A 23390-nucleotide genomic window follows, 5' to 3' on the forward strand; every position below is an offset into this window, starting at 1 on the left:
GCCATCAATTATATCCTTCTCAAAATGCTAGTTGCCTTATTGTCTCTAGCTTCAAGACTTTTCAACTCATAACAACATGCAGTAGTTACAGAGTGGAGACAGTACTTCTGAATACTTGTTCCAGGTCAGAGCTTAAGAAAGTGTTGAAGTAAGAACATTATTTTGACAGCAAGGCAACCAGCAATATCAGCTGGAGAGGTTAGCAATGGCAGCTGACATATTTCTGTCATGACAACTTTTTTTTAAGCCTAGGAGAATGACCATGACCTTTTTTATTGGGTCATGTTATACACTGTTCAAAAAAATTCAAGGAACACTTTTTAATCAGAGTATAGCATCAAGTCAATTAAACTACTCGTATTGATCTGGTCAGTTAAGTAGCAGAGGGGGTTGTTAATCAGTTTCATCTATTTTGGTGTTAATGAAATTAACAACAGGTGCACTAGATTGACAACAATGCGGCAACCTCCAAAACAGGAATGGTTTTATTGGTGGAGGACACTGACATTTTTTTCCCTACTCACCTTTTCTGACTGTTTTTCCCGAGTTTCACCAGTGTCACTACTGGTAGCACAAGGCAATACCTGGACCCTACAGAGGTTGCACAAGCAGTCCAACTCCTCCAAGATGGCACATCATTATGTGCCATTGCCAGAAGGTTTGCTGTGTCTCCCAGCAGAGTCTCAAGAGCATGGAGGAGATTCCAGGAAACAGGCAGTTACTCTAGGAGAGCTGGACAGGGCCATAGAAGGTCCTTAACTCATCCGCAGGACCGTTATCTGCTCCTTTGTGCAAGGAGGACCAGGATGAGCACTGCCAGAGCCCTACAAAATTACCTCCAGCAGGCCACTGGTGTGAATGTTTCTGACCAAACAATCAGAAACAGACTACATGAGGGTGGCCTGAGGGCCTGATGTCCTCAAGTGTGCCCTGTGCTCACTGCCCGGCACCATAGAGTTTGATTGGCATTTTCCATTGAACACCAGAATTGGCAGGTCCGCCACTGGCGCCCTGTGCTTTTCACAGATGAGAGCACGTTAACCCTGAACACATGTGACAGATGTGACAGGGTCTGGAGAAATTGTGGAGAATGTTATGCTTCCTGTAACATCTCCTTACCACCCTATCCAAAACAAAAAAAACTTTTTTTCTCTCTAGTTACACGATAATAATTTTGTATATGTTACATTTGAGAAATTTAAAAGAGAAGTATAACCAAAGCTTTTTTTTGGCTGTACTTCTATGGATCACAGGCGTGTCAGTTCGTTCTGCATTCCTGTGACCCATTATCATCCAACAGCGGACTAAAGGCAGCTGTTTGATGATTTCACAGAGCTGGTCCAGGCTCTGAAAGATCCAGACCATATCACTGGGATCCACCCAGATGCCTGGACCAGCACCTGGCTCAGCCTATCAGTGATCCTCTTTCCTTTTTCTGGACCTAAATATGATGGATTGGAGGTAGCCTGATGTAAACAGACAGCAGAGTCCATTTACATCCAGTCACCCACAGAGCTATTACGCTATCACACTATCTCGCTATCACGCTATCATGCATCCCTTTGTTTGCCAGACACAAACTGTGTGTAAAAAAACTGACATCCATTCTGCTCTGATTCAGAAGGGTATCCGCTCATGGATCCCCTGCTGATTGCAGTAGACATCTCTCTGTGTGAAGGTACCCTAATGGTGATTATCTGTCTCTATGTTTCAAAAGTGTATAGTATGTAGACTCAAAAGCAAAATGATATTGTATAGTATGTGATCATTCCTTCTACTATGATTTATCCCACAGTGCAGATTGGGCAATCTAAATATCTGAATGATCTTATAATTGAGAGGGTTTCAAAAGTGGATGATGGCACCTATACTTGCATAGCAGAAAATATTGTTGCATCAATTAATGCTACAGTGAATGTTTTTGTAAAAGGTAGGTATTGAATAAAATAAAGCACTCTCCCATTATGCATTTAATAAATAAATAATAATAATAAATATATATATATATATATATATATATATACAGTATATATGTTTCTTTACATTTGCTAACCAAGTATTTCTTTCTTACCATCAGAGCCTCCTGTTCTTGTTGGGTTTCACCTCACCAATCAGACTGCAGCACTAGGAGGAAGCATTATCCTAAATTGTATAGTACAAGGAAACCCCATCCCTATAATTCAATGGAGTAGGAAAGAAAATGAAATCCTTTTCAATAGGCGATTTAAACAGTTCATTAATGGCTCTCTTGCAATTTACAACACAACAGTAAGTCAGCTTGCAACCAATCTACCCACACCTTCATAGCTATTGTTCTACAAGAATACCATTTACTAGAAGACACAGCACAACCCATGGTGTACAGTATATTCCCTGTTTATATATGTATATGGTATAACACAGCATATTCCCTCAATTTATTTAATTTTACTTTTATATTTCTTACTTTTTTACCCTTATTTTTCAGTCTCCATGAAAGGTTTCTAGGGTTTCTGATGATGAGGTCTCCAAACTGGTAGCTCAACCAAGTCATCTTATTAAACCATTTATTACAATGTAAAGCCTATCACTTCCTAACCTAAAGCAGTAATAAACCCAAAAGCAAATATTATATTGTAGCTTACAAATTCTTAGATGTGATGGATGCATTTGTTTTCTATTGTAGGCTTTCTTTCTTCTATTTACATAATGTATACGTTTACATGGATGAGACAATCCGTTTACCAGTGGCAAGGGTGATTAGAATGATCAGCTTTTATTTTGTCATGTAAAACTTTTATACCAAAAGATAAAAAAAACCTGTTTACTGTAAGTGATTGTAAAGTGTGTGCTGGAGTTTGGCCTCCATTTGTTAGTGTAACTAAATTTTCTAATACATTTAACACTACCCCCCCCCGCCAGACTGACAATAGTGCTGTCTGCTATGCCTCCTGTGCTCAAGCATCAGAGACAAAACAGAGGGAAAAAAGTCAAAGAAAAGAAAACTGATGCAGCCACAATATCTAATGAGTGGTAAGCTGTAATACAATACATTTTTGGTTTTGGGTTTAATACTGCTTTAACTTTGTGCCCCATTAGTTCTTACGTTTTTGCTAGTCCCGGCCCCTTACATTTGTGCTAGTCCCCTGTTTCCTTTTCTGCACTTTGCTATGGACTGAAGAGCTAGAATCTAGAGCGTGAGTATATCCTCCACGGATGAGCAATAATTCCTTTTGTTCAGCCTCCTATGTTTCCCTATGAACTTGATAGGAGAATGATTTTACAGCAGTGGCCAAAAAATATTTTCTTGCCATGAAGTAATGTTACAGTTTTCCTCCTAGTTTTCACTTATATTTGTTTTCTTAACTTGTTAAAGTATATACTGTAATATGCATACTGTATTCCTAATATTTTCAGTAAATTTCTATTTCACAGAATGAAGACATTGGTGATTATATATGTATAGCTACAAATGATGCTGGAACAATGGGACACACAGTAACACTGTCCCTGCAAAGTAAGTTAATTTACCTAGCTGAATGATAATTATCTTTTTAATTATCCCAAAAAAGGACCCTGGAAGAGAAATCGGGAGCATGTGGAATATATACAGAATTTTTGGAAGTATCACCATGTTAACCAGGTTTATTCGTCTGATGCACGAAGCTCCTCCTTTTAAAAGTCTTCTTAACTCTTCCTTGATTTCATTTATTAAAGGGATGTAATTTGCTTTTTAATGAGGTGGTTAATTTTACTCCAAGATATCCTATTTCATTTCTCTTTCAAGTAAAAGGGAATTCTTTTTGTAGACCAGTCTTCTCTGACACTGAGAGATTTATATTTAAAATTTCTGATTTTGCAGGGTTTATTTTCAAGTTTGATATCTCCCCATACTGTTTTAATAGTTTCATTAAATTAGGCAACGTTATTCTAGGGTTAGCTCTATTTTTCCTAATTTTATCCCCCTTATATCTATACATTTCCTTACCCTCCCCAAGAGTGGTTCCAGAGACAAAACAAACAATAGAGGAGAAAGGTGACATCCTTGTCTAGTGCCATTGTACATTCTAAAAAACTGAGAGAGAGATCTATTAACTTTAACCGCTGCTGATGGGTGTTTATACAATCCTTTTATCTAGTTCATCATTTTAGGCCCTATTCCTAATGTTTCTAATGTATCAAACATAATTCCCCAATTAAATCTATCAAAGGCCTTTTCAGCATCTATCGACAAAAATATTGCTGGTATTTTTTCTCTTTTAGCTCTTTGTACAAGAATCAAGGATATCAGGCCATTATCCCTTCCTTCTCTTCCCGGTATAAAACCCACCTGATCCAAATGAACCCATTCAGGCATCAGATCCTTCAGTCTTATTGCCAGTACCTTCGCATATAATTTAGTATCTGTATTTAGTAATGATATAGGTCTATAACTGGCACATTGTGAGCTATCCTTCCCTTCCTTTATAATGAGCGTGATGTGGGCCTGCAATGACTCCTCCCTCATTTCCAACCCCTCTCCTACTGCGTTCATATATATCTACAGATTTTGGAGACAAGAAGATCCTTGAATTTTTTAAAATACCCCACTGTGTACCCATCTGGCCCTGGGCTTTTACCTACAGTCGTGTTCTTTAAGGTTGAGTTAATTTCCTCCGTGGTAATAGGACTCTCGAGAGTCTCTAATTTTTCTTGTGTTAATCGTGGCAAATCTACCTCCCTTAAATATTTCTGTCTAATTGTATTCCTCTCCTCTTCACTTTCCCTTTGATTGCCACCTCTCACACCATAATGTTCACTACAGTATTTATAAAACCTCTTAGCAATATCAGGTGTATTATATGCTATTTCTCCCTTCCCGTCTCTAATTTTTTCAATAAAATTTCTGGCTTTCTTGTTCTTAAGTCTTCTCATTAAATGTTTTCCAGGTCTATTCTCCCATTGGTATCTTTCTTTTGAGACCTTATTAAATATCCTCCTTGACTCTTGTTCCATCAGATCTTTTAACTCATCTCTTTTCAATATTATCTTCTGATATATATCTATTTTGTTCTTTTTTTTATGCATTTGTTCAAGTTTATGGAGCTCTTCCATCACCAACTTTATTCTTTCCCCTCGTTCCTTCTTCTTTTATATTCCTATAGAGATCAGTATTCCCCTAATATAAGCTTTATGTGTCTCCCAGACTGTTGCCGCAGATATTTAATTGGTCTCATTGTACTCAAAGAATTGTTCAATTTCCAGTTTTAACCTTTTCTCTACCTCGGGGTCCTGTAAAAGCATTTCATTTAACCTCAAGAGAGTATTTTGTCTTTGCCTCCCCCTACTTGTAACATCATCTTAACGGGAGAGTGGTCAGAGATAGACATAACCTCTATGTTGGAGCCTATCAATGTCTCCAACTGTCTATACTCTATCATTATGTAATCTAGTCTTGAATATGAACCATGAACATGGGAGTAAAAGGTGTAGTCTCTTTCTCTCCACACATCCACCAGTTGATGTTTATATAGTAGCTTTCAATTCCCTATCCTCTTCTCTCCTTGCACATGATTTTGCATCCCATTGAGGGTCTAAATTAAAGTCCTCTGCCACAACCAGATACCCCTTTTTAAATTCAGCGCCCCCTCTAAGAACTTAGCTGGGTTTTTATTTGGACAGTGAATATTTGCCAATGTGTTTTCCCTTCCTTGTAACTTTCCCCTGATAAACAGAAACCGACCCTCCAGGTCTTCCATTCTGTCCTACAGGGAGAAGGCAACATTTTTTCAAAACCCAATTGATACTTCTTTTGCCCCTTTTACTGATGAATCTGCATAATACCACATTTGGTGATACTTTGAATATAGTTTCACATTTGTATTTCGGGTTAAATGGGCTTCTTAAAGAAATATTACATCTATTGATTATTGCTGGACTTCCCTGAGTATCTTATGTCTTTTTTTGGGAGAGTTTAACCCTTTCACATTATATGTCATAAACTTAATCCAACTAATTTCTATTGTAATTATTTTGACCTATTAGCTTTCTTTCACACGATAAGAGATACAGATAGTTTGTAATGTGGACCTTCTTCCTCATCCCTATCCCATTCCCTCCCGCCCATCCTTCCCTTCCTCGTATCGTATATTTTAAATATAGTGAAATTATGGATGGATGGTCCCTCTGAGTCACAAGTCCCCAAGACCCCTCTATTTTATTGCTTCTTCTTCGGAGAGCAAACACTTAGTATATTAGTATGATGCAGATAAGTAACAGTTCATAGACATATTTTACAGTCTTACTACAACTCACCCTCCTCTTTGTGCTGCTTTTGTGTTGCTGTCCCATCTGCTTAGAGATCCCCAGTGCAAACAGAATCCCCTTCAGGTCTTGTGTCTTTGGACCACTGTTATTCTCTCCCACAGTGGGCTTTGGGAGAGCTGTTGTGGGTATACGTTGTGATTTCAGAGAGGGATAGTGGGGCCCCTAGGATATTTCACCTCAGGGGGATACTGGACTCTGGTCTCACCGTAGCCCACTTCCAGGCATTTCCTGGGAGCTGCACTCTTACCGGTCAGGCAGTCCCCGGGCACCTATGGGTCCCTCCAAATCCTCGAGGACCCTTCCTCACTTTGTCCTTCTGCCCTCACTCGCTGCCAGTCCCCCGCCGGCCAACAGAGCACAGAGGACCACCTTCAACACAGCTCCCCGCGCCTCCGCTTCACCGAGGCTCTGGTCCACACGCTCGGTCCTTGGGCATACTCCACCTTGCTCCAGATCCAGGTAAAGCTCTTTCAACCTAGGGCGCCTCACACATGTTAGCAGGCTGGCATCTGGAGCTCTCCAGCCATGCTGCTTACGGCACCATGTTGCGGCTCCTCCCCGTCTGTTCCTTTTTCGAATGATAAGTTTCTTGACAAATTTGTAAAATATAAGAGAAAATGTTGTGTACGTTAAGGTGAATGCTGTCAAAGACTTGTTTTATAATAGTTAATTGGCTGCAGAGATCAATTCTTCACCAAATGATGTAATCAACCCAGGGCCGGGACAAAGGGTGGGCAGAAGAGGTGGTTGCCCTGAGTGCTGGTATCATGTGAGGTGGGGGGGTTGCCAAGGAGAGTTCCTGATGCTAGAAGCTGATAGGAGTAGTGACGGCAGAATCACTACTCCTGTCAGCTTAGCGTGGGTAGTGGCAACACAAGTCTTTGAAGGAGGAGAGAGCTGGAAGGAGGTGCGGGTTGTGCTCTCACCCTTCTCTAGCTCCACACTCCTGCTGCTGCAGCACTCCTGGACCAGAACTGTCAGCTTGGGACAATGCAGGGTTTGTTCACCCACCCCCATCTCCTCACAGCAAAGAATGTGGCTAGGGGTTGAGTGAGAAAACTCAGTAAAGTTCTGATCTGAGAGACAGTTGTGTCCCAGAGCTGTAATCCCATAGTACTGGGATAGCAGTGGCATCTCTCCTTGCCAGATACCTGTCCAACGGGTTAGAAACTATCTTCACCTAGGCTCACTCACAAGTCTGACATGTGAAGATGAGGAGGAGCCTGGGAGGAAAGACATACCACAGCCTTCTGCCATATGCTGCATCTGAGGTCTGTGTGTTAGAGGGAGGAGGGACTTGCACTGGGGAAATGGGGGGGAGCAGAGTAAGAAGCATTTGGGGATCAGAGCGTGCTAGTAGGGGTGAAGGACAAGAGGGTTAGTGCTAGGTGATGGAATGGGGGGAAGATTTGTAATGGAAGAGGGGAAGGGGGGATTTGTACTAGGAGGGATGATTTGGGGGGATTTGTGCTAGGAGGGGGGTGGGGAAAAGGATTTTTTCTAGGAGGAGGGATTTTTTTCTGGAAGAGGGGAATGATGGATTTGTGCTGGGAGAGTTTGGGGGGGGGGGGATTGGTGCTGTGAGGGGGAATTTTTAGTCAGCAGGGAGTAAGATTTGTTCTAGAAGTGGAAATTTAGGGGGGGATGTGCTAGTAGGGGCTATTTGTGCTGGGGGGATTTGGGAAGAGGATTTGTGCTAGGAGGGGTAATTTGAGGAAATGCTAGAGGGGATAATTTTGGAGAGGGGAGGAGATTTGTGCTAGGAAGGGATGATCAACCACATGCAATAGAGGGAACATTATACAGATGTTATGAATTGAGTTTCAGTTCGCTAAGTAAACTAAGTATTTGATTCCCTACCAACCATCAATAACTCTGGCTCCCACAGACTGGCTATGTGCTCATGTGATACACAGATTAGTCCTGTCAATTTAAGAAGGTGCTCCTAATGACAACTCGATATGTGTATAAAAGACACCTATCTACAGAATCTCTTTCTTCCACCTCGCCATCATGGGCAAGACCAAGGAGCTGTCAAAGGACGTCAAGGACAATATTGTAGACCTGCACAAGGCTGGAATGGTCTACAAGACCATCAGCAAGAAGCTTGGTGAGAAGGAGACAACTATTAGAGCTATTATTTGCAAATAGAAGAAATACAAAATAACAACAATTGCCCTCGTTCTGGAACTCCATGCAAGATTTTGCCTCATGGGGTAAGGATGATCATGAGAAAAGTAAGGGATCAGCCCAGAACTACATGGGAGGAGTTTGTGAATGATCTCAAGGCAGTTGGGACCACTGTCTCCTAACAAACCATTGGTAACACAATACGACGTCATGGATTGAAATCCTGCAGTACCTGCAAAGTTCCTCTCCTCAAGAGGGCACATGTACAGGCCCATCTGAAGTTTGCCAATGAACATCTAAATGATTCAGAGAAGGATTGGGAGAAAGTGCTGGGGTCAGATGAGACCAAAATTGAACTCTTTGGCATTAACTTCACTTGACATGTTTTGAGGAAGAAAAATGCTGACTATGACCCAAAAAAAAAAACATCCCTACAGTCAAGTATGGAGGTGTAAACATTATGCTTTGGGGCCATTTCTCTGATGAAGGTACAAACCGACTTTGCTGGATTGAGGGGCCAATGGACAGAGCCATGTATTATAAAATCATGGATGAGAACCTTCTTCCTTCAGCCAGAACACTGAAAATGGGTCATGGATCAGTCTTCCAGCACAACAATGAGCCAAAACATACCACCAAAGCGACAAAGGAGTGGTTCAAGAAGAATCACGTTAAGGTCATAGAGTGGCCTAGCCAGTCTCCAAACCTTAATCCTATAGAAAATTTATAGAAGGAGCTGAAACTTTGAGTTCCTAAGCGACAGCCAAGAAACCTTAAGGATTTAGGGAAAATCCGTAAAGAAGAGTGGACCAAAATCCCTTCTGAGATGTGTCCAAACCTGGTAACTAACTACAAGAAAGAAATTACCTCTTTTCTTGCCAACAAGGGTTTCTCCAAAATAAAATATACACTGCTCAAAAAAATTAAAGGAACACATTTTAGTCAGAGTATAGCATCAAGTTAATTAAACTCCTGGGATACTGATCTGATCAGTTAAAGGGGAGTTCCACCCAAAAGGGGAAGTTCTACTTTAATGCTTTGTCTCCCACTCCCCATTAAGGATTGGCACCTATGAGGAGCGGGGGGGGGGAGCGGGACAAGTACCCACTCCCAGTTCCTCTGTGATCGCCTACGCGATTGGAAGCAGACGTTGTCCTCCCTCCCTCTCCATAGTCTTCTGGGACAAGTAACAGGTCCCAGAAGAATACGGGGTTTTATCACTTTTGTTGCCAGTGGTTTAGACATTAATGGCTGTGTTGAGTTATTTTGAGGGGGCTGCAAATTTACACTGTTACACGAGCTGTACACTCACTACTTTACATTGTAGCAAAGTGTAATTTCTTCAGTGTTGTCACAGGAAAAGATATAATAAAATCTGAGGGGTGGACTCACTTCTGTGAAATACTGTGTATATATATATATATATATCCACCATATATTTACTACTAGAGATGAGCGAATTATTCAAAAATTCGATTCGGCTGATTCGCCGAATTTGCGGGAGAAATTCGATTCGATGCAAATTTATTCGCCGCAAATTTAACTTATTAAAAGGGTTTCTAGGCTTCAGAGAGCCTTTATATTAGTGCAGAACACTGTACCTTTAATTTAAATGCCCTTGGAGTCTGCTGGGGAAGAGAAATAATACTGTCAGTCAGTATGACATGCAGATGAGTGCCGTCGATCTTAGAATCACCGCACACTTCACTCATTTGGGCAGTCACGGGGCACGATGAAGAAGAAGAAGAAGAAGAAGAAGAATGAAAAGAAGAATGAAAAGAAGAAGAAGAATGAAAAGAAGAAGAAGAATGAAAAGAAGAAGAAGAAGAATGAAAAGAAGAAGAAGAAGAATGAAAAGAAGAATGAGAAGAAGAATGAAAAGAAGAATGAGAAGAATGAAAAGAAGAATGAAAAGAATGAAAAGAAGAATGAAAAGAAGAAGAAGAAGAATGAAAAGAAGAATGAGAAGAAGAATGAAAAGAAGAATGAAAAGAAGAATGAGAAGAATGAAAAGAAGAATGAAAAGAAGAAGAAGAAGAATGAAAAGAAGAATGAAAAGAAGAAGAAGAATGAAAAGAAGAATGAAAAGAAGAAGAAGAATGAAAAGAAGAAGAAGAAGAATGAAAAGAAGAATGAAAAGAAGAAGAAGAATGAAAAGAAGAAGAAGAAGAATGAGAAGAAGAATGAGAAGAAGAATGAAAAGAAGAATGAAAAGAAGAATGAAAAGAAGAATGAAAAGAAGAATGAAAAGAAGAAGAAGAAGAATGAAAAGAAGAAGAAGAAGAATGAAAAGAAGAATGAAAAGAAGAAGAAGAAGAATGAAAAGAAGAAGAAGAAGAATGAGAAGAAGAATGAAAAGAAGAATGAAAAGAAGAAGAAGAATGAAAAGAAGAAGAAGAAGAATGAAAAGAAGAATGAAAAGAAGAAGAATGAAAAGAAGAATGAAAAGAAGAAGAATGAAAAGAAGAAGAAGAAGAATGAAAAGAAGAATGAAAAGAAGAAGAAGAAGAATGAAAAGAAGAATGAAAAGAAGAAGAAGAAGAATGAAAAGAAGAATGAAAAGAAGAAGAAGAAGAATGAAAAGAAGAAGAAGAATGAAAAGAAGAATGAAAAGAATAAGAAGAAGAATGAAAAGAAGAAGAAGAAGAAGAATGAAAAGAAGAAGAATGAAAAGAAGAAGAATTAAAGTACAGCAAAAAGTGTATCTGCAGAGAGCTCCGCTATTTCTGACAGTTCCTTCACATTTACAGCGGTTGAAACATTGTATCTATTTATTTCCGAATAAAAACATCTGTATCCTAAATGGAAACAAATAGATACAATGTTTCAACCGCTGTAAATGAACTGTCAGAACTGTCAGAAATAGCGGAGCTCTCTGCAGTGACACTTTTGCCGGCTGATCGGGAAAAATTTGATTCGTGCACCCAAAGTTTGCTAAAATTCGGATTCGATGCAAATCGAATTTTTCCTGATATTCGAAACGAATTCCACTTCGCCAGGTTCGATTCGCTCATCTCTATTTACTACCACCACCATGTTTCACTGTAGGCACCATGCATTTTTCTTTGTACTTCTCACCTTTGCGACGCCATACAGTTTTAAAGCCATCCGTTCCAAAAACATTTATCTTGGTCTCATCACTCCAGAGTACAGAGTCCCAGTAGTCTTTTTTTTCCCACGTGGGTCCTGGCAAATTCTAGGTGGGCCTTTTTTGTGCATGGGCTTTAGGAGAGGCTTCCTTCATAGAGGACACCCATGCATGCCATTCCTCTGCAATGTACGCCATATTGTGTCACAGGAAACAATCACCCCAGTTTAGCTTTCTACTTCTTTAGCTAACTGCAGTGAACTTGCATGGCAATTTTCTTCTACCCTTCTCATCAGAAGACGCTCCTGTCGAGGTGTTAACTTCCATGGACAGCCTTGACATCTTTGTGAGATGGTTGCAGTTCCATCTTGTTAAATTTTGTATCACTTTTGCAGTATTCTGACTGATAAGTAAAGCTTTGCTGATCTTCTTGTAGCCTTCACCTTTCTTGTGTAAAGAAATTATTTTTTTTTTCAGGCCTTGCGGCATTGGGCCTTGGGACGCCTGTCTTTTGTGAGGTCAGGCACTGATGTCGGACAAGAAGGCCTGGCTCACAATCTCCACTCTAATTCATCCCAAAGGTGTTCTATCGGGTTGAGGTCAGAACTCTGTGCAGGCCAGTCAAGTTCCTCCACCCCAAACTCGCTCATCCATGTCTTTATTGACCTTGGTTTGTGCACTGGTGCGCAGTCATGTTGGAGCAGGAAGGGCCATCCCAAAACGGTTCCCACAAAGTTGGGATCATGAAATTGTCCAAAATGCCTTGGTATGCTTATGCCTTAAGAGTTCCCTTCACTGGAACTAAGGGGCCAAGCCCAACCCCTGAAAAACAACCCCACACCTTAATCCCCCTCCACCAAACTTTACACTTGGCACAACGCAGTGAGGCAAGTATCGTTCTCCTGGCAACCGCCAAACCCAGACACATCCATTGGATTGCCAGATAGAGAAGCATGATTTGCCACTCCAAAGAATACACCACTGCATCCGACACTTTTCATTGCACTTGGAGATGTAAGGCTTGGATGCAGCTACTCGGCCATGGTAACCCGTTCCATAAAGCTCTCTACACACTGTTGTTGTGCTAATCTGAAGGCCACACAGAGTTTGGAGGTCTGTAGCTATTGACTCTGCAGACAGTTGGCGACTTCTGCACTGACCCCATTCTGTCATTTTACGTGGCTTACCACGCTGATGACACTCAAATTTACCTCTCCACCCCCCACCTCACCCCCACATTCTCCGCCCGCATCACTCACCTCCTAAACGACATCTCTGACTGGATGTCGCTCCATTTCCTCATGCTTAACCTCTCCAAAACCGAGCTTCTCGTCTTCCCCCCTGCCCGCGCCCCCCCCCCCACCACTACCAACAACACCACCATCAATCCCGCCCCGCAGGCCAAAGTCCTTGGCGCCATTCTGGACTCAAACCTTTCCTTCCAACCTCATGTCAAATCACTTACAAACACATGCACGCTCCACCTTCGCAACATCGCCAAGATACGCACCTTCCTTACCCCAGACACCACTAAACTACTCGTACACTCCATGATAATCTCACGCCTCGACTACTGCAACTCCCTCCTCACCGGCCTACCCCAGTGCAGGCTCTCCCCGCTTCAGACCATCCTGAACTCAGCGGCTAGACTCATCCACCTCACCAACTGCTCCACCTCTGCCACCCCCCTCTGCCTATCCCTCCACTGGCTCCCTATCGCCCAACGCATCAAATTCAAACTACTCACTCTGACCTACAAAGCCATTCACAACACTGCCCCTAACTACCTCACCAACCTGATTCCCAGGTACCACCCTGGCCGTACCCTTCGCTCTTCACAGGACCTCCTTCTATCTTTCTCCCTGGTCTCCTCCTCCCACGCACGTCTGAAAGACTTCTCCAGGTCCTCCCCTATCCTCTGGAACTCACTACCCCAATCCATCAGACTGTCACCTTCCCTCCTCACCTTCAGGCGCTCCCTGAAAACCCACCTCTTCAGGGAAGCCTACCCCACCCTCACCTAACAGCCATTCTCCTTCATTCCTCCTACCACTCCATCCCCCACAGCCATTTCCTCCTGTACCACTACCCCCTCCCTCCTAGATTGTAAGCTCGAAAGAGTAGGGCCCTCTAACCCCTCGTGTGCTGTTTGTAGTTGCTGTACTGTTTCATGTATTGTCCCCCCCCCTCTATTGTACAGCGCTGAGCAAACCCTTTGGCGCTATATAAACTCGATGTAATAATAATAATAATACCACTTCATGGCTGCGTTGTTGTTGTTCCCAGTTGCTGCCATTTTGTTATAATACCACTAACAATTGACCATGAAATATTTAGTAGAAAGGAAATTTCACAGATGGACTTATTGCACCTGTGGCAACCTATCACAGTATAATGTTTGAATTCACTGAGCTCCTGAGAGTGACCCATTCTTTCACAAATGTTTGTAGAAGCAGTCTGAACGCCTAGGTGCTTGATTTTATACACCTGTGGCCATGGAGGTGATTGGAACACCCGAATCCATTGATTTTGAGGAGTGTCCCAATACTTTTGGCAATATAGTGTATATTTTCTCTATATATTATATACAGTACATTTTATAATCAGGAAAAAGTAACAGATTTTAAATCCATGCTATTTATTTGATTCATGTTCCAACTCCTCAAAAAACATTTAAAAACTAAGCAGAGCCCTGCATATTGTATAACTCACATCTAAGAATAATCTAATTGCTAAAAGGTAACTTACCCAAACAGCCAGTATTACGCAAACGCATAAAAAAAATACATCTTTCTTGTTCATAAGTCATTTGGCATGCCTTGGGAAGACTCAATCCAAAAAGTGCTTACTAAATAGTTCACTAAGTCCAAAAATTATCCAACATAGGGATCAGACAGCATATACAGTAGATCAGGAAGGTAAGTCATTTTTTACTGGTTCCATGTTGAGTATAAATATCATGCTTATGGAATAAAGAGCACTTTCCCTCAGATATTAGGAAGAGAGGCTATTTTTTGGATTGGGTCTTCTCAAGCTATTACAACCGACCTATGAATACAAAGTTGTTAGGGCATAATTATCCATTAGAGACACCTGTTCATATGGAAACTATCCAAGATGGGACTTCAATTCATTGTTGAGAGATTTCTTATTTCTTCTTCCATCCCTAGTGTAACAGCGTATACCCAGAGACTGACGCAGTCCTCCATTTTGTGAAGGACCTCCATCTTGGCAAATGGGTTAACTATCCTGACCAACATATTTCCCCCTCATTCCCCTCTCCCTTTCTGAGAGTCCCAGCGACATTTGGCCAGTGTGTATGTGTGTAGGAGTGTCACAGGAGGCCAGGGCCCAGCACAGGGGCAAGGAGCTATAAAGTCCCCAAGGGAGCTGGGGCCTAGCTGTCTGAAGAACCTGTAAAATGTAACATCTCGTATAAGATAAGGCAAGCTTTCCCTGGAGTTCACGACATTCCAAGGAAGGTGGGACCAGCTAACACTTGTTAAAATCCAGTTTTCCCCTATGTCTCATATCTTGGAATATGAGAGACTTACATAAAAACCGGGCATATCGTCAGTTGGCCACGAGAAGGCGAACAGTTTGGTAGGTCACTCGCATTGTCTCGAATACATAGGAAGGCCGAAAAATAGATCTTGTGAACCGTTCAGTGTATAATTTCATAGTTCATATCTAATCAATCCTCAGACGTGTCTGCATAATAATCTACCCGCGGGTGGAATGTCACTTGTGCAGATGGACAGTTATGGGCCAAAATATGAGTTATGGGAGATTTTGGCTCTAGTTGAGGTATCCTCCCATACCTACACGCCTAAATGGGGTATTGGTCCTTGACTTCAGAGACACCCCCTGCTGGGGAACTACAAAATAAGCTGTCAGGCCTAAGAGCTGAGTTGAAGACATCTCCCATTTTAACATCAATACCACCTGGGGAGACCCGTGCCCCTTTGCTCTGAAACTTGGATCTGCTAACCCAGGACTTTGGCAAGTACCTTAACCCTTTCACCTCTCTCTGATATCTCTTTGCTGTGCTGTTGGTCTCTGTATGTTTATACTGTATATATATCTTAGTTACCTCTTTTCTGTAAATATTTTTATTGCACCCTTTGACCTTTTAGTAATAAATCTTTCCTTCTGATAGTGTTGAACTGTTTCTATAGCGCTTTATTGCAATTTACGAATTTCTGCCTCTAAAGAGAACGCTACTGTGTTTGTTTAACCCTCTGTATGACCGTATTATGAAGACGATTATCTCAACCATTATAGTGTTTTAGCTGATATCGCCGAGTTTCCTCTTTCTCTGTACAAAAAGGAGGTGGTGGCAGTGTGAAGGGTTAATTGCATAATTAACCTGACCCAGTAACAATCGCTCAGGGTGCCAGTGCATTGATTGTGGTCCAATTAGCTGGAAATTCGTTGTGCAGGGTGCAGCTGAGTGTGGCATTGTTACGCACGTGACGTCGCGGTTTTAGATTGGCTAGTCCTTCGGTCACAAGTTTGGTGAGGAGGGCTGGGGTCTGACACCGCGATCGTGACACCTAGGACAGGAAGTAAAAGGAAATCTCCCCAGTGGACCAGAGGTAGCAGAAAGCTGACAGGAGTTTTAACTGTTCCCTACTCTAGCAAAAACTAGAAAAAAAGTGTTAACTTTAAATTCACTTAAAAAATTTTAACACTTAATAGAAGTAAAGTACATGCTATTTCTGAACTAATGATAAAAACACTGTTGTGAGTTTCTGTCAGGTCCGTAGTCACCAGTGTATAACATTCTGATTCTTCATTTAATTACTTGACAGAACCTCCAGTTATAAAGATTCCTCCAGTTGACATGACTGTGAACGCTGGTACATCTGTGACTTTGATCTGTCAGGCAGAAGGAGAACCAGTTCCTGACATTGTTTGGTCTCGTCTTACTCGTCCTATTTCTGGGGATAGCCGGTTTTCAATATTGTCAAATAAATCTCTGCATATAGTCGCTGTTCGTAAAGAAGATACATCAGTGTATGAATGCAGGGCTACGAATGTCATGGGATCAGCTGTGGCTAAGTCTTCTTTCATTGTTCAAGGTACTTTACTACACTATCTAAATATTAAATAGCAATACACAACATTCAATATAAAACGCACATGTTGTGCCAGTATTATACCAGCCATGCCAATGTTATTAGTAGGAAAGATCATAAGGTCATTATTTTTCCTATCAAAAGGAGACCCTATTCACATAAATGATGTAGCATATTATTAGCAAAATGTGAGCAAGTAATTTACTAAATTTGATCAGGCTATTGGACCTGCGTTAACTACAAAGAACCATTCACTAACAAAAAGAAAATGTTAAAACAACATCAAATTATTTTTTAAAATATAGTGTAGTAAATCTTACATTTCAGCACTGAAAAATGCAGAACATATTAAACATCCCCCAGCTTCATATGCTTCTTGGGAACTCCTGAGTTGTTTTCACCAGAATTACCAGGTCACTTCCATATACAACAGTTTTGCAACTATTTTCTTTCAGTTTCTAATTAATGTGCATAACTGATATTCCTTAATAATTAGTTGTGCATTACCATGCATTATCTTAGCCAAAGGGGACAAGCAGTACTAAGGCTCAGATGGCGAGTAATTGGCCTTGCCTAGTGGTCACTCCTCCAGGGCACCCTGGCAAGGTCACTTAAAGCTGTATTAAGCACAAAACAAAAATGGAATTTATTGCAGCTTGCCAGTCTTTAAGTGTGGTGGCTGAATTCGTTTTCTTTTCAGTGGTTTTTGCTTCCTTTATTTTCACCAGGTGATCTGGGTAGTAACACACTTCCTATCTTAGGGTCTCAACTCTGGAAGGAGAAGCAATGGTGACACCTTTGGACATCAAATTTAAATATTACTTGTGAGCCACTTAATGGAATCAAATAAGGATCGCTGACATAAAGCACATCCTCATATCATGTGTGCATACCAAAAAATATTTTTCAATAAATGTTGCGCTCCTAGATATTCTCACTTATTACCAATATAGTTGTTGAACAAATATCAAAATATGTGATTTAGAGCAAATTCACAACAAACAAATAAATATTAAAACATAAACAATAAAAAAAAAACAAACAAAAAACATAAAGTCTCTCATAACAACTTATTAGTGATAGTCCCAAAATATAATGTGATCCAAAAACAATTAAGAAAGTGAATAAAAAATATGAAAAAGTCTCTATTATTATAAGAGTGATAAATCCCAATAAAAGTGACCAAAAATAAGTGATTGCGATTCCCAGTGACTCCTTATTGTGATTAGGTTATGCGCTCACCTCCGTTTCAGCCTGTTAATAGGCTTACTTCGCTTTTTGTTCACCTATGGAACTTTAGATATTCTGTTGCACCATGTGAAGAGTGGTGGGTATCCCTTAATTGCTTTCCAATGCTCTTATCCTCCTTGCCACTATCCCCACAGGGATCTTTCACTCCTTCTCCTGCTCCATATCTCTTCCTTAAATGTTCCTCAGTAGAACAAAATACAGACATAGTGCCTTATCCTTTTAAAGTTTAAAAGTGCTTTATTGTGTGCCCAAATGCACTCACATTAAGTATGATAAGAAACCGCTTTGTTTAAAAACAACTGCAGATTACTGTGTGCGCTGCACACATAGTATACTCGCTGTCCACGGGTGAGTAGTGCCATCAAAGTCCCTCCCCTACGCATTATGCCACCGGTCACGAGGCTTCATCAGGGGGTTGTGATTGCAATCACAAACCCCTGATGAAGCTGCGTGACCTGCGGCGTAACGCGTAGGGGAGGGACTAAGAGGGCACTGCACACCCGTGGATGGCGAGTATACTATGTGTGCAGCGCTGAAAAGGAGGTGAGCGCATAACCTAATCACAATAAGGAGTCACTGGGAATCACAATCACTTATTTTTGATCACTTTTATTGGGATTTATCACTCTTATAATAATAGAGACTTTTTCATATTTTTTATTCACTTTCTTAATTGTTTTTGGATCACATTATATTTTGGGACTATCACTAATAAGTTATCAGATACTTTATGTTTTTTGTTTGTTTTTTTATTATTTTTTATTGTTTATGTTTTAATATTTATTTGTTTGTAATTTATATTTGTTTGTTATGAATTTGCTCTAAATCACATATTTTGATATTTGTTCAATCACTATATTGGTAATAAGTGATAATAATTAGGAGTGCAACATTTATTGAAAAACCTTTGGACATCAGCATTGGCAATCTGGGGAGACATTAGTGTTAGATGCACTCACAGATTTAGATGAACTTGACTATTAAATCACAGCCAAAATTCTTTTAAATCAGTTACATCAATAGTTTTTTTTTCCTTTTGGGATAAAGAATTTACATAAATCAATAAAAGTTAACCATTATAAGCACCCCTGTCAATTTAAAAGGCTTTATTGTAATCCTCTAATTGCCACTTTTGCTGGGCAGTGTAGTCTGTTAAAGGAAGTTGAAAATAACAGATTTACTAGCTGGATTACCAGATGAAAATAAAATAAAAAACTAAATAAAAAAAAAACAAGAATTGGTAAGTTTGAATATAATTACATTTTTGTTTTGGGTTTAATACAATTTAAGGAAATGCAGCTTTGATTTCTGCAGCTATGGAATGCTAAATAGGAGCGTCTTCTAATTGTTTTTAATGTTTGCACATTAGCAGAAGAGGGCTGGTTTCTAGCACACTGGGTTGGTGTAGTTACTGTATATGGTTGGAGTTCTTTATTAACTCCTTGGTGCGGACATCACACAAATAGAACTGGGCTTTTTTCTGTGGGGCCACATATTTGCATATCTGTCTTTGTGCACGGTGCGCTTTCAGCACAAAGACTGGGGTGTCACTGTGAGCTCCGGGTCCCGTACTAACGATCAGGACCTGGAACTACTGATTTCAGGTCACCTGATTGCTGTGATAGCCTCTGATTGGCTATCACAGTGATCAGTCACTGTAAAGCCTGCCCCTGTATTTTCTTTCTCTCTAAATGGAAGAGAGAGATATAGTGTGTCTCTCTATCTCCTTGCAGAGAGAAAAAAACAGTGTGTAAAAAAAAAGAAAAATAAATACATTTTAAATTAAAAAAAAAAATACCTAGATCAAGGTTTGATCTAGGTCAGTGTCAGGGTTAGTGTTTGGGTCAAGGTCACGGTCAAATGTCAGGATTTAAAAAAACTTTTAAAAAACATTTTTTTCACTACGGGTACAAACAACAAATAAAATACACATGTGTGGTATCACTGCGATCGTCATGAAAATGTATTTTGGGTTGTTCTTTGGTAGTAGGTTACGGTAGTAACAAGAAACACACAGCTAAATTTAAAAAAAAATGTTTTTTTTGTATTATTTTGGGACAGTTTTTCTTTAATAAAAATCAGGAGCTATCCATTACCCTTTAAATATTATAGCAAAGAAGCGCTGCCCAATTAAACGTGCAAATACCTCATAATGACCATGTCAGTAAATTCATGCAGTGTGCTCTATATAACACTATTCTTGCAAAATACACCATCACAATAATTGTATGGCCAATTAATTAATCAATTTAAATTGATATAGTCTCTTTATGTGCAAACCTCTCCGGTGGTCCTACTTACTCACCAACTTACGTGGACTCTTATTAAATACAAGAGTCTATCTCGCTTGTGTGTTTAGATAGGTTCGTCTGGGATTTGCAGTACACCTAGGGGTCCAGTCCTTTTTCTGATTCCCACTGGGCATAGGAGGGGCAAAACACGTCGGTGAAGCGCATGCAGGTGCGCTACTTTTGGTCCGGTGTTTGTATTCTTACTAATCTGTCATTACATGTGAGTGGAACACAATTTTGCTTTTAACTAAAATAAATGGTATTTCACTATGTGGGCCCCCTTTTTCTCTTTATTATATAACTATATGAGGAGTTTATATCCGTGAGTGGGAATGTGGCAGCTGGGGATCGGAAAAAGGACTTGAACCCAAGGAGAACTACAAATCCCAGATGAACCCATCTAAACACACAAGTACGATAGACGCTTGTATTTAATAAGAGTCCACTTGAGTTGGTGAGTAAATGGGACTACCGGAGAGGACCACTAAGGATTTGTTGCACTTTATGAAGAAATATTGCACGTTTGCACATAAAGAGACTATATCAATTTAAATTAATTAATTATTTGTCCATACAATTATTGTGATGGTGTATTTTACAAGAATATTATTATATAGAGCACATTGCATGAATTTACTGACATGTATATTATGAGGTATTTGCACATTTAATTGGGCAGCGCTTCCTTGCTATAATATCTAGTTTAAAGGTCAGTACCTTCACAGAAGCAGCAGCTGTATATTTTAGCCCATTTTTTGGTATTATTTATCAAGGAGTATCCGAGCGCGGGTTATAAGTGATTTCAATTAGCCATTACGATTTACCACTAAATGAAAGGCCAATATGTCTTGGGGAAAAAAAACAAGCTATAATCCACTTGGATACACAAAGTAGTTGTGATGATATATACGATTTTACTAACACATGTCAAAGTTGCAAAATTTTACTTAGGCATTAAGATTTGTTTTACTCTAAGGCCCGAAGGGGTTAAACTTTTTTAAAAGGTGAATCTTCACTCTGTCTGAATCTTTTGCCTCAATAAATCAATGCATAAGCATTAACTCTGACAGTTGAAACCAAAATACGTTCTTTTCACAAAAGCCATCAGCAAGATTTATAACTATTTTATAGTTCACGGTGGATTTTCCGAATGGCTGCCATGGCAATCCTGCAGTGTGACTTGTGGTCAAGGAGTACAAAAACGGATGCGGTTGTGTGACAATCCAGCCCCAGCAAATGGTGGATTGTATTGCCAGGGAGAAGAATCTGAGACCCGTCTCTGTCAAAATAAGACCTGCCCAGGTATTTTATTTACTTCGATTTACAGCTAAGATTTAAACCCCAACTCCAGCCAAAACATTTCATCTAGCTTTGGATAGAATCAAATTGATAGATACTCTGTATAAAATATTTAGCTCTTAGTGTGTGGGCTGGTTCAAACCTCTCCAACTACACCATGTTGTGAGGATGTGGACTCGCTAGGTTTTGGGGGGTCACTTGCTCTGCACATGCAGTACCTTTGGTTATGGAGCACGCTCTTCAATGCCTGGGACCAGGCAGAGTGCTAATCAGATGAAATCAACCTTATGGCAGCTCACCAACTTGGAGATGAGCCATACACTGTGTGTAGTGTGAGAAATGCAGAGTTCCTCTGTAAGCCTTTCATCCCATGTTACTGCACACCCTGCTTATAACATGTCATATTTAAGATGGACACTGCTGAGCCCATGCCCTACCCGTCTGTCCAGTGTACCTCTATTTATTTATTTATCTATTTATTACAGGTACTTATATAGCACCATCAATTTATGCAGCTCTTTACATATATATTGTACATACATATCAGTCCCTAACCTTTAAGGGGTGTACAATCTAAGGTCCCTAACTTACATTCATACATACACATACTAGGTCAGATTTAGACAGGAACCAATTAACCTACCAGCATGTATTTTTGAAGTGTGAGAGGAAATCAGAGTACCCAGAGGAAATCCACACAGACACGGGGAGAATATGCAAACTCCAGGCAGGTGGTGCCGTGGTTGGGATTCGAACCAACGACCCAAGTACTGCCAGGTGGAAGTGCTAACCATTTAGCCACTGTGCTGCCACCTCTGCCTCCGAACTCATAGTGACAGAATGGGGTCCCACCAAGAACCTGTGCAGACCTAATGTGTGATCTTGCTAACTCTTTTACTTTCTCCTTTACCATGTGGCTAGGCTTTGGATCTCCATAACGCAGGTTAGGTCTTGGTTGCTATGGGAAACCGACTACTTGGGAGGGAGCTAGATCACTGACTCCCTTGCTACTAGTAGACCCTCCACTCTGCCGGGTACCACGCTTCACGGCAGGCTGCTGTACACTCCACATCTTTACTTGGTACTTATAGCAACTGCACTCCTCTTGCACTTGTCTTGCTAAGTTAATCCTTTGAGTAGTGGCCTTGCTTCATGCTCCAAACGTTCTTTTACTGATGCAAGTTCTTTAATACACCAGGAACCAACATGCATCACCTCTAAGTAACTTCTTAGATTAGAACAGTTGGTGCAACTTTCACTTAACGGAATGCAGTACAGTCCAACATGAACAGTGACAAGAACATCCCTTTAACTTACCAATCTAGCTGGCCCAGGCATACCTTTACAAGGTGTTAAGGACATTGTACATAGTGTGGCATCCTCTGCAGTCTGGGAACTTTGGATGGACTGCAGGACACAGCAGTCCCCCTCCATGGCTCTATGGAATCATGGAATCCTTGTCAAGCATGCGGCAACCCTTGACCCCAGCCTTCCCCCTATATATACTGTATATGTCACAGTAATGGTAGCCTGCTTCTAGAAAGACTGGGGAAAAAAGTATACACAAATAACCCCTTCCCCAGCGTGGGCCAGCTGCCTTCTGAAACTACCTAATGTAGGAAACCTGCCTATAAGTGCACCTATTGAAGAGACTTTCTGTTAGGAATGGAAGGGACTGAACATCTCTCCAACAAAGGCACAGATAAAAACAAAAACACATTTTTATAGACCGATGAGAGGTTAAAACTTCTGAAAATGTTATTAATTGTTGCCCTTCTACTGTATATGTGTGTATAGATTGCTATGTTTGTTACAAGTATAAATGAAAAGTAAAATATTTACCAGCATGTTGATATATGGCTATAAAGGATATCCCATATTGTATACTGTAGGTTCAAATAAATCAAAACAGAATTCACTTGCAGCTGAACTTCTGCTCCTACCCCATCCTAGCCCTGATATTAA

The 23390-nt window shown here is 40.5% G+C and overlaps 1 protein-coding gene across 1 annotated transcript in view; it reads left to right on the forward strand.

Annotated features, from left to right (window-relative positions):
- Window positions 1-23390, forward strand: part of HMCN1 (hemicentin 1) — a 468291-nt gene that overhangs the window by 351579 nt on the left and 93322 nt on the right. The window contains exons 84-88 of the mRNA XM_089678830.1: window positions 1796-1930; window positions 2078-2268; window positions 3415-3496; window positions 16318-16587; window positions 21258-21428. Of these exons, the coding sequence (XP_089534956.1) occupies window positions 1796-1930; window positions 2078-2268; window positions 3415-3496; window positions 16318-16587; window positions 21258-21428 (849 nt within the window). The remainder of the gene's footprint in view (window positions 1-1795; window positions 1931-2077; window positions 2269-3414; window positions 3497-16317; window positions 16588-21257; window positions 21429-23390) is intronic.

Source organism: Staurois parvus, unplaced genomic scaffold (genome assembly GCF_062004578.1).
Source record: "Staurois parvus isolate SC_StPar_1 unplaced genomic scaffold, SC_StPar_1.0 ptg000210l, whole genome shotgun sequence".
In the NCBI taxonomy this organism is placed as follows: domain Eukaryota; kingdom Metazoa; phylum Chordata; class Amphibia; order Anura; family Ranidae; genus Staurois; species Staurois parvus.